Source organism: Theobroma cacao, chromosome 7, assembly GCF_000208745.1.
Source record: "Theobroma cacao cultivar B97-61/B2 chromosome 7, Criollo_cocoa_genome_V2, whole genome shotgun sequence".
In the NCBI taxonomy this organism is placed as follows: domain Eukaryota; kingdom Viridiplantae; phylum Streptophyta; class Magnoliopsida; order Malvales; family Malvaceae; genus Theobroma; species Theobroma cacao.
In genome coordinates, this window is record NC_030856.1 from 2,791,127 (window position 1) to 2,803,356 (window position 12,230).

A 12,230-nucleotide genomic window follows, 5' to 3' on the forward strand; every position below is an offset into this window, starting at 1 on the left:
ATTTTATTTTCCTTCATTTTCCCACTTTTCTTTTAACTCAAAGAACAAAAACATCTCTGTTGTTCAACTCTGCAAAAAAAAAGAAAAAACATAGTTGATCTCTTAAATTACTTTTGTTTGATCCTTGTTTGCTACTTTTCGTTTTCTTAATTTTGGTTTCCCGATCTCCAAAGTTGAAGTAATTCCATCCCAATTGAGGTAAGCTTCAATAAAACATATTATATTCTCCATATTTTTTTTTTTTATGTGCTCAATTTCTCTTATCATTTATGAATTCGACTTCTTACTTGTTAAGTTGGCAAATAAAATTAATTAATTTGTAGTACTTAATTTACTTCTTTACATCTTAACCCTATCAATATTTAGTAATATACTATGTGTAGCCTTTTAGTATGAATTGGTTTTAATATTATGACTTTAAAATATGTAAAAATATATCAACAAACCTGTGCTGAAATTTCATTCTAAATTTTTTAATTTATTTTAAATATTCATATTTTTTTTATTTTTACCAACATTTATGGATATTTTGGGAAAGCATTTTATAGAATGATGATACTATGCTTTTACTTTAATATAAAAATATATTTTTAATTAATATGTACATGATTGGTGATAAGAATTTCATACATCTGCAGCATTTTCAATTTCCAAGTTGGTCGGTCAACAATCTATTCTCTTGCAATCCACATTTTCATAAAGGTAAGGTACTTTGCAAATATTTTGTAATTGTTTTTTTTTCTCTGTAAACCTTTTTACTTATGAAAATTAAAATCAAACAATTTTTTATTTTATGAAAGTTTCAAGTGATTTTTAATTAAAATATATAACATATTTTAATAATTTAAGATTTGGAGTTTGAGATATTAATATTACTTGTTAATAATAGTAATTTTTTTATTAAAAAAAAGGTGAGGCCAATAGTTCCATAAGGTAAATGATTTGAGCCCTTCTCCTCCACTAAGGATTTGAAATTGAATGAGAAAAAGTATTTGTATTTGATGTACTAAATATGCATAGTTTTTAAAATAAATATTAAAAAAATATTGATAACTAATTAGAGAAATACCACGGAGGTAAAATAAAATAAAAATATGAATTATTGCAATGGTACCCATTTTTGGTGCTTCACTTTTTGGCCTTGATCTTCTGAACACACTATCCAAAACATATTCCAGTTGATAGATTTTCAAGTCTAAGATTAATTATGAACACACCCCTTTGCAATTTGCATTGAACATTCGTACCAAAAATATTAAAAAAATATTCTTAAGCTTCTTTTTATTGTTTCTTTTGATTTTGTTTTTACATTTTTTTGGTACAGTTATTTGTTTTTTATTTCTTAAAAAGTTAAGTCAGAAATAAATGACAAAAAAGTGAAATCATAATTAACTAAAAAAGAGTAAATGAGTAAGGTAAAAAAGTAAATAAATGATAAAATTATATTAAACCTAAAAAGATCCATTTTATTATTGAGAATATTATATATATAATTTATGAAAAACTTATTTTGATTTATTCATTCAAACGTGCTAATCAGGCCAAGTCCACTAAGTCTTTCATTATCGTGTTGATTTGCTTACATTTCCCTGTTATCTGCTTCAGATTCATTTTAACCAAGTTGTAGATCCATGGCGGAATCATTTTTATATGAGATGCTCAGTAACATGTTGTTCGATTTCGTGTCCGATTTCGTGTCCAATATTGTATCAAGTGCTGGGCAACAGCTTCGCTTGATTTTCAAGCGAGATGAGGATCTGGAGAAGATTCGGCAAACTCTCACCACTGTAAAAGACTTCATTCTTGATGCTGAGGAGAAGCAGGAGAGCGATCTTGCCTTGAAAGAGTGGATAATTCAGGTGGAAGACGTTGTTTACGATGCAGACGACTTACTGGATGAAATTGACCATGAAATCCTGGGCGAGAAGGTGCGTGCTCAGGGACAGGAACCCGGGGTGCATACTCGGAAAAAGGTACGCAAATTAATTTCGTCTTTTGAGATGGGCCCTAGAATTAAGAAAATTAGAGGGAGGCTGGACAAGGCTGCAGCAGACATTTCTACGTTCAACTTGAGGAAGAGAGTTGTAGAACAGGATAAGAAAGCTAAGCATATTTACAGGGAGACTGCCTCAAAGGTGAGATCGGAATTAATAATAGGGAGAGAGAAAGATAAAGAGCTTATTATAGAATCATTGTTGAAGAAGCAAAATGATCGTCATGGCGACATCATCCCCATTGTTGCCATTGTTGGGTTTGGAGGTTTGGGAAAGACCTCGCTCGCCCAGTTGGTGTATAATGATGCAAAAGTAGAAAGTTACTTTCAGAGACGAATATGGGTGTGTGTTTCTGAAGAATTTAATGTTGGTATAATTTTTAAAAAAATCTTGGAGTCTCTTGAAGGTGATAAAGTGAATGACTTGTGTCTAGATATTTATGTAGACAAGCTTCAAGAAAAATTAAAAGGGAAGAAATATTTACTTGTGTTAGATGATGTGTGGAACGAAAATAATTTAGAGTGGGATAAATTTTCACAGTATCTAGTGTTTGGTGCTTCCGGAAGCAAAATTCTTGTGACGACTCGAAATAAGACAGTTTCATCTACTATGGGGGTGCATGATCCTTACCTTTTAAAAGGTCTCAATGAGGATCAATCTTGGGCTTTGTTTAACCGGGTGGCATTTCAAGGACAAGATCAAATCGATTCAGACCTTAGAGTAATTGGAGAAGATGTTGCACGAAAATGCAAAGGAGTTCCTCTTGCTCTCAAATGTTTAGGAGGTTTGATGAGACAAAAGCCTAATAAAAATTATTGGTTGTCTGTCCAAGAAAATGGAATCTGGAAGATACTTGAAAAAGATGATAGTATTTTCCCAGTGTTACAATTGAGTTACATTCACTTACCAAGACATTTAAAACAATGTTTTGTTTTTTGTTCACTATTCCCAAAAGACTTCAAGATATCTAAAGCCAAGTTGATCCAATCATGGCGAGCACAAGGTTACATTCAATTAATGGAAAATGAGAATGTACAAGACATTGGTGATGAATACTTTAATGATTTGCTGTCAAGATCATTTTTTCAAGAGGAGGAGAAAGATGCATATGGGAATATCATCTGTTGTAAAATGCATGACCTTATCCATGATCTTGCATTATTAGTTAAAGGTCATCATTTTCATTGGATGAAAGACGAAAAAGAAAAAATTTCAAAAAGAGCTCGACATGTGTCATCAAAAACAAATTCCAAAGAAGTTGTTTTGACTTTATTGAAAACAAAAGAGATAAGGACTATATTTTTTCGGGCACACATTGTCGAGGATTTATTTCTTCAAAATGTAACTTTTTCGAGCTTTAATTGTTTACGAATGTTGAATTTGAGTAAGATGCGCATTGATATTTTACCAGATTCAATTGGTGAATTGAAGCATTTGAGATATCTTGATCTTTGTTCTAATAACAAGATGAAAGTGCTCCCAGATACAATAACCAAATTGCACCATTTGCAAACTCTATTACTCAAATATTGCACCCGTCTTGAAGAATTACCAAGAGATATACAACACTTGATTAGTTTGGAATATCTCAATGTTGATGATTGTCAAGCCCTAAAGTACTTGTCAAAAGGGTTAGGGGAATTGACTTTGTTACAAAGATTGGACAGATTTATTGTGAACAGTGTTGAAGAAAGTTTCTCAACTGCAGCCACGTTGAATGAGTTGAGGGACTTAAATGGCCTTAGAAATAGCTTAACAATTGAACACTTAGGAAAGGTGAGGAATGTGGAGTTAGAATCTAAGGAGGTGAATTTAAAGAGAAAAAAACGGCTTCAGTCTTTGAAATTATGTTGGAGATCTTCCTTGCATTGGAGCCCTTCCTCTCCAGCAACAGTGGCAAGTGAAAAGGATGAGTCGTTGTTAAATAATCTTGAGCCGCACCCGAATTTGAAAGAGCTGAAGGTATTCGATTATGGAGGAGCAAGGTTTTCGAGTTGGCTATCTTCGTTGACTAATTTAGTCAAACTTACAATAGCATGTTTTTGGAATTGCCAACGTCTACCACCCTTGGATCATTTTTCATCTCTCAAGTCTCTCACTCTTTACCGTTCCAATGCTTTTAAACACCTGCCAACTTTGGATCATCTTTCATCTCTTGAGTCTCTTTCTCTTACAGGGTTACGTGCTTTAGAACACCTGCCACTCTTGGATCATCTTTCATCTCTAAAGTATCTTGTACTTGAGGAGTTAAATGCTTTAGAATATGTGGCAGATTCTTTCCCTTTGCCCTGTTCCACGTCAAGAAAACCATTCTTCCCATCGCTTAAGAAACTTAAGATCGAATTCTGTGACAATCTCAAAGGATGGTGGAGGACAAAGAATGAGAACCAAGGATCAACCGCTCAGCTGCCTTGCTTTCCTTGCCTTTCCAAGATAGATATATCCAAGTGTCCAAACTTAACCTCCATGCCGCTGTTTCCTTCTCTCGACCAAGATTTGACTTTGTGGGGTACTAGTGTAAGGCCTTTGCAGCAAACATTGAAGATGAACATGACTGAGGCTAGCATGACATCAGAAAAAGCATCATCATCATCAGGGAGCACTTGTCATTCATATTTTTCAACTACCCTTCCTCTCTCCAATTTGAAGCATCTGAGTCTTATTGACATTAAGGATTTAGAAGTTCTGTCAGAAGAGTTCCTACTGGCGTACTACCCTAAATTGGAATCGCGGCAGCTACAAAAGATGAGCTGCCTCACCTCTTTACAAGAATTGTGGGTCAAAAATTACCCTAATCTGATGGCTTTGTCGAACTGGATACTCAATCTTACCTCCCTTGAAACACTTCGAATTAGGGGGTGCCTTGAATTACAGTACATGCCAGAAGGGACCCCTCAGCTTACATCTTTAGAAGAATTATCAGTTCAGAACTGTCTTAATCTGGTGGCTTTGCCTGACTGGATACTCAATCTCACTTCCCTTAGAAGTCTTCAAATTGAGGAGTGCCTTGATTTACAGTACATACCAGAAGGGACGCATCAGCTTACCTCTTTAAAAGAATTGTTCGTAGGGAAATGCCCTAATCTGAGGGCTTTGCCAGACTGGATACTCAATCTCACTTCCCTTAAAACACTTCGAATTCAAGGGTGCATTGAATTACAGTACATGCCAAAAGGGACGCATCAACTTGCCTCTTTAAAAGAATTATTCGTAGAGAAATGCCTTAATCTGAGGGCTTTGCCAGACTGGATACTCAATCTCACTTCCCTTGAAACACTTCGAATTCAGGGGTGCCTTAAATTACAATATATGCCAGAAGGGACACATCAGCTTACCTCTTTAAAAAGATTGTTCGTAAACAATTGCCCTAATTTGAGGGCTTTGCCTGACTGGATACTCAATCTCACTTCCCTTAAAACACTTCAAATTTGGGAGTGCTTTCAATTACAGTACATGCCAGAAGGGACACCTCAGCTTCCATCTTTAGAAGAATTAATTGTTTACTGTCTTAATTTGAAGGCTTTGCAAGACTGGATACTGAATCTCACTTCCCTCAAAGATCTTTATATTTGCGAGTGCCTTGAATCACCGTACTTCCAAGAAGGGATGCAGAGCCTCACCTCTTTACAACGATTGATAGTTGAATATTGCCCTAATCTGAGTTCTTCGAGACATTCTCTCAAAACACTTCTAATTCGGGGGTGCCCTGAGTTTTACTACTGGAGAACGTTGCATCCTTTTTCCTCTTTAGAAGAATTGAATGTTCAAAGTTGCCCTAATCTGGGGAAATTGTTGTATCGTATATCACTTTTTTTCACTCACCTCAAAACACTTAAGATTTGTAAGTGCCTTGAATTACAAGACTTGCCAAAAGAGATGGATGACCTTACCTCTTTACAAGTATTGTCAATCAGTGATTGTCCCCAATTGTCTAAAAGATGTGAAAAGAAGATCGGAATCCTGTGGCCTCGCATTGCTCGCATCCCTTCTATTATAGTTGATGGGCAACAGATTCAATGATGATCATACAATATATAGGTAACTATATTTTTCTTGACCGCTATTTATATTTTCTCCCTGTACCTAATAATTCTTTTTTTTTCTTCCTGGATTTGGATGATTCGTAATTTGTTGTATGCATATAATCCAAGTCGACTATGCAAAAGTGGATTTAATCCTGACTCTGCTACTTATTTCTAAGTGGACTAACAATATTGATTTTTTTTTCTTTTCTTACTTTGAATTTTATTTTTGTTAAGTTAAATATTACTAATGTGAAGTGTGACCAAAACTTGATGTCAAAACTCTGCTAGTATTTCACTGCAATTGGGAACTTTTTCCTTGTTTCAATCTCTGATTCTTCAATTATAATCCCAAGCATTTAGGATCTCACTAGCTCTAGATGGAACCCTTGTGCAGAAAGCAAAGTTATAGTCAAAGCATTAAATTTTATACTCTTATATAGACAAATTTAAAAAAATTACAGCAGTATGAGTGTACTCAGTTAGCAAATTATTCTGATTTTTCACTTTGTTATATCTAAATGTCTCTTTTCACCTATTTCAATGATGTTAATCTGTGTTTGAAGGATATTGTTTAGGTTGACCAAAAGTTTGGGTTTTCTGTAAAAAGTTATCAAAAGCTTTTTGTGCAGTGTTGATGTAATTGTTCAATTATCTTATCAGTAGAGTTAGAATGCCAAAAAGAGTCTTTAACTGATTAGATCATAGACTTTTGATCTGACAATATCAATGAAATCAAAACTTTTCCAAATAAAAAACATAAGTATAAAATGGGTTATGGACAGATTATTGTCAGTTGTTTCACTTCCCCTGTTTTTATGCATTGATCAATGCAAAATCATCTCTTATACAATGAGGCAACATTAGATGTTTGTGTCATATCTTTTCAAAAGCAAAACCAAAATTTAATGTGAAACACTGGTGAAATAAGCTGAGATTTTGTAGGCACTTGCTTTTGTAAGGAATATGTTAACATTATTTCTTTCTTTTTTTCTACGTGTTTATAATGGGATGGTGACATTTTTTCACTGTTTGAAGCAGGAAGCTTTCATCTTGCTAATTTCCTTCCAGAGCAAACTGTTGTTGAATTGAAACCAAGAGAATTTTCTATTGGTAAAATTTACCACTTATTTGGTTTGTATTACCAATTTCATTTACTTTCTATAAGGAATCCATTAACACCCAACTTCTTACTTCTTTCTGCATGTCTTTATTGGGATTATGGACTGTTTCTGATAGATTGAGAGAGTACAAATTGATTTCAACTTGTCAATGCCATTTTGAAGAAGAGTACTACAATGCACGAATTGGACGCTTTACTCTCAACAGCGTCATCACTATCTATGTTACAGTTTGATGGCAATTCTATGTGAGAGTTAAATTTTACTTTTGAGTATTTGAATTCAATAAAGGCAAGAAAATAATTTAACAGCTTGACCTCTGGTGTCTTTTTAGATGACAACGATTGCATAGTATGCAATCCTTCACCTTTTCTTCCCAAGAAGTGAGCCTTGGTCTAACGATCTTGAATTTAAGGTCAATTAGCTTATCACTTATTGCTCTATACAATTTACTGTGCACAGAATGTTGAATATTTTTTCATTGCTATAACGTTATAAGATTTTCATTTTCCATAGAAAAAAAAGAAGTGTCATGACTTGCTCACCACCTCCCTTTTGAGGCATTCTTGAAATGCAGGTATATTCTCAAAGCATATCTATTGCAAAAGTGATGACTATATGTTGTAAGAGGAGATATTGCTATAGGTAATGTTTCTCCCTCTTCTACTTGTAGGCACTTGCTTTTGTAATGTTTCAACCTGCCAATACCAATGTGAAGAAGAGTACTAGAATCGATGAATCGGAAGCTTTACTCTCAACAGCATCATCACTGTCTATGTTACAGTTTGATGGTAATTCTATGTGAGAGTTAAATTTTGCTTTGAGTATTTAAATTCAATGAAGGCTAACTGATGAAAATAATTGAACCGCTTCACCTCTGGTTTCTTTTTAGATAACAATGACTGTACGACATGCAACTCTTTCACCTTTTCTTCCCTAGAAGTGAGCCTTGGTCCAACGATCTTGAATTCAAGGTTAATTGGCTTTCCATTTGTTGCTCTATTATGTATGAGGAATTTGCTGTGTATAGAATCTTCAATATTTTTTCGTTGCTCTAACGTTTAAGATTTTCATTTTCCATAGAGAAAGAAGAGATGCCAATGACTTGCCCGCCAACTCCCTTCCGGCCATTATCGAAATGCAGGTATTCTCCAAGCATTATCTATTGCAAAAATGATGACTATATGTTAAAATCTCGTTAGTTTTTGTTCTTGATTTTTTGCATATCTTTATCCTCAATGCTTCTTAATAATAATGGTTTTTTTTTTTACTAGTTATCTGTGAATGGAGTCAAGCAACACTTGGTAAGAAGTGGCTCGAGTGATTGGAAGAAGTGCATGGAGCTAAGCTGGTTGGAAAACCCTTTTGCTTCTTTAAAAATAAATGTCAATGAATTCATCTTGGCCATTCTTGGAGTTCTTTGAGCAGTGGCTTCAATTCTAGTCTTCAGGGCTTTACTTAATTAGTCCAAACTGTTAAGCGGACCTAAATACAAAGGTTCTTCCATGATGTATACGGAGAAGACCTTTGGGATACTATTATGGGATTTACTATTTGCTACATTTGGGTGCTGTAACTACTGTAACGTCATCTTCTTGCATCATATTAAAATCCCTTTTACTCTTATATCCGTAGATGTAAATAACAAAGTCAAATTATGTAAATTTTTGTAAATTTTATTATATTAAAATGTTTGGTATCTATATTTTTCACTCGATTATTTGTCAATGTTATAACTATTAGGTACAACCTATATTCATATTCCAGCTAACAATATTCTAAAATAATGTTCAAACTCACTATATTAATTTCAGTCAATATATCGAAAATCTTATATTGAAATCCATAATCAGCTAACTGCACCAGATGGAAGAATATAGAATGCGTCAAGAATCAGTCAGCATCTCACATCTTTGTCTGTATAAACACAGGGCAATGTAACCTCTGTGTATGTATGCATGCATTCGCGTTTCTGTGAAAGGCAGAGGAGAGGACAGATGCGAGTGTGTATGATAGAACCAAACTCGTTACATCAGGAAGTCAACCTCATCAAAGCAATGCATGACACTAATAGTTTAAATAAGGGACGGAGCTAGTCAATTTTTATTGAGGGGTTAAAGGTTAAAAAAAATAAAAGTTAAAAATTTTTAAAACTAATATATTGAACTTAAGCATTAATAATCAAAAGATTTATAATAAACATTAATTTTATATAACATGTAAATAAAAAAATAAAAAAATTTATAATAGTACTCTAGGAAAATTTTATTCGACGATGGCAATATCTTTTTTAATATAAACAACTAAATTATTTATAAGAAACTTATCATTCATTTTATTTCGAAGTCTTGTCTTTCTCAATATAAACAACTAAAAAATTAATGTAGTCNCGAAGTCTTGTCTTTCTCAATATAAATGACTAAAAAATTAATGTAGTCAACACCCAGTATTTTTATTTTATTATATTAAAGTTTATAATACTAAATATTAAACTATAAAGCATAAAATATAAATAGTTAAATACAATATACAGAATTAATAATTTCTTCTTTTACTCAAGATAATTTTTTTCAACTAAATATAAAATGTAAAGTACATTAAAAACATATACTCAAGATAATTTTTTCTTACATAATCAAAATTAATAAAAAAAATGATATTTGAGTAAATTTTAAACAACAACCAATAATGCAACACTGGAACTTATATTTGAGAATTACATAAACAATAATTTTTTAATTTTTAAAAATTTAAATCATTAAAAATAAAATCCACATAACAGAAAAAAAAAAAACCATGACAAGTAGAAGATATAATCTATATAACAAACAAAAATATGGTTGATGATTCGTAGAAATTTAAAAAAGAAAATCTATAGAAATTTAAAATATATGAGCAAATAGAATATAATTGAAAAAAATAAATAAATATAAATAATAATAATTAAATAAAAACTTTATCTCTTTATAATTTCACAATATAAGGACAAAAAGGAAAAGAGGAAAGATAAGTGGAGAAACTTTAAAAAATTTTAAAAATTGAAGAATTTGAGTAAAATTGAATGGGGCTTGTAAGGTCATTTTATTATTTTTAATTATATTAATTATTCAATAAAAATTATTTTAAAAAATCATTAAAAAAATATATAATATATGAAAAATTTCAAAATTTTTGGGGGGCCATGGTTCCCCCATTACGAAGGGACGCTCCGCCCCTGGTTTAAATGTTGCACTTGAATGGCTTGATAACAAAACTAAAGTCCCCGGACTCAAACAGAACCAACCAAAATGTACATAACAACATGAGAGAAGCTCCTTAGCGCATGCTTGTAAGTTGGAAAGAACCGTATGCATCTTACTTGGAGTTCATTGGGAACAAATCCAGCATCAACAGCAGCAGGGATAGCACCAACTATGCCAAAAAACAAAAGAACCACTAAGTCTAGTATCATGAGAAGTTCAAGACTTACAGAAATGACATCTATATGAAGACGAGACATGACAATGACAACAATAGAATGAGGATTTTATAAGTTCAGCACGGTAGAGTTGTTGAAGCTAACTAGCTGCATCAAGTTTCTCTGCAAGCTTCTCTAGTAGTTTGAAGTTGTCAGCACTTTTCAAACCTGGCCCCCAGTGCCCTTCCCGAATCAGGGTGCTCTGTTTCCTCAGATGACAGCTTTATGTATCTAGATTTACCAGTAGAATCTGGAAGAAAAGTAGGAACGATTGTCAAGACATGGCAAAGACTCAACTTTAGCCCAATAATCCAATCAGCCATAGCAGGTTGATTAGGGTTAGGATTGCATTGGTAATGAACCAGTGCTTTTAGAAACATAAAGATATCCGCAACCTGGAGGGTTTGGATGTAAAGCTTGCCGGTTGTGTCAACAAAACCAACCTCAAGGATTCCATCAACAACAATGAGGAGGTCAGCCATATACGTGGGTGGATGTGAGGTGGGTTAACGGTGCCTGCAGGGTACTCCAAAGTGGCAAAGGAGACTCCGGCCGTTAAGGGCCCTTTTGTAACCTTGACGTTTGGTGCATAGTCAGCATTGAATATACGTAAGAAGTCTGATATGATATCAGGAACACTAGCAGATACCATTGCTGCTAACAAAAACAAACCAATCAACTTAAAAGAAAGTCGATGCCTTGGTTGGTAGCACTACAATTTCTTTTGAAGGTTGAGAAAAGATTATGTTTTTGCTTATACAAATCCTCCTGGAGCAATTACTTATAGGTAATCAGTTGAGAATTCTATGTCATAATTGTCAAAATTGAGAAAACAGTTTCCGATCGGCAACAAGAACATTGTATTTTTCCATTGGCCTGCATTACCTGAATATCTTTTATATTAACAAATAAATATAAAATCTGCTCAAAAAAAATGAAATACCAACTAAAAATCTTAACAAGTCTTCTTAGGACACTCCATAATAAAATATATCTTTTATTTATTTATTTGAAAAATAAAACTCTAATTGGTTCACTCATTTTTGTATGAAGAGTCTTCCAGTTGCTAGATTTCCAAGTCCAAGATTAATACGGAAGCAACACTTTTGCAATTTACATTGCACATTCCTACCAATAAATAATAATAATAATAATAATAATAATAAATATTCGTAAGCATCCTTTCATTGTTTCTTTTGTATTTTTTCATTTGCCCAAAGTTTCTTTAGTTTTATTCTTGATTTTTGCATATCTTTATCCTTAATGCTTCTTTATAACAATGGGTTTTTTGACTACTGATCTATGAATTTTTACTCTGAAAAAATAAAGCTCCCTTTGTCAATTTTCTGTGCACTCAAATAAGAAGATTAGCAACAAGTTATTGGTTCCCAATTGCCTTTGTTAGCAAATTGGTTGCATCTTGTCAGGTACTCTTTGGAATTTCTTCTTCTTCTTACTTGGTTAATGTGACCAATTAATTAAAAATCCTTTTGGTTCTTTAATTTTTTTGGCTGCTATTTGAAGAATAATCATGCCATGTTAAAATTTTTGCAGCGTAACACGTTGTTCTTGATCCTCTTGCCACTGTTACAATTCTTTCTTGACACTTTTCTGGTTGCCATGGCTGCAGCTTGTG

General features: G+C 33.1%; 2 protein-coding genes across 5 annotated transcripts; both read left to right on the forward strand.

Moving 5' to 3' along the window:
- LOC108660438 (putative disease resistance protein RGA4) lies at window positions 1,668-6,014 on the forward strand. Its single transcript, XM_018124196.1, has one exon. It carries the CDS (start codon window positions 1,668-1,670, stop codon window positions 6,012-6,014), a length of 4,347 nt encoding a protein of 1,448 aa, XP_017979685.1.
- Window positions 7,080-8,773, forward strand: LOC18593637. Of its 4 annotated transcripts, XM_018124486.1 has the most exons (5): window positions 7,080-7,129; window positions 7,256-7,385; window positions 8,030-8,111; window positions 8,221-8,281; window positions 8,412-8,773. In XM_018124486.1, the coding sequence occupies exons 2-5, from the start codon at window positions 7,373-7,375 to the stop codon at window positions 8,559-8,561; spliced, it is 306 nt and encodes a 101-aa protein (XP_017979975.1). In that variant the 5' UTR covers window positions 7,080-7,129; window positions 7,256-7,372; the 3' UTR covers window positions 8,562-8,773. The 4 variants fall into 4 exon arrangements, 3 of the variants coding, with proteins under 3 accessions (XP_017979975.1, XP_017979976.1, XP_017979974.1); XR_001928655.1 differs by lacking the exon at window positions 8,030-8,111; XM_018124487.1 differs by lacking the exon at window positions 7,080-7,129 and having other exon boundaries at window positions 7,168-7,385.

Bases quoted from the DNA above. Each gene is read 5' to 3' on its own strand.
- LOC108660438 (XM_018124196.1), top strand. From the start codon at position 1,668: ATGTTGTTCGATTTCGTGTCCGATTTCGTGTCCAATATTGTATCAAGT.
- LOC18593637 (XM_018124485.1), top strand. From the start codon at position 7,872: ATGAATCGGAAGCTTTACTCTCAACAGCATCATCACTGTCTATGTTAC. The intron at 8,112-8,220 runs GTTAATTGGCTT...CATTTTCCATAG, and splicing joins CCAACGATCTTGAATTCAAG to AGAAAGAAGAGATGCCAATG. The intron at 8,282-8,411 runs GTATTCTCCAAG...TTTTTTTACTAG, and splicing joins CGGCCATTATCGAAATGCAG to TTATCTGTGAATGGAGTCAA.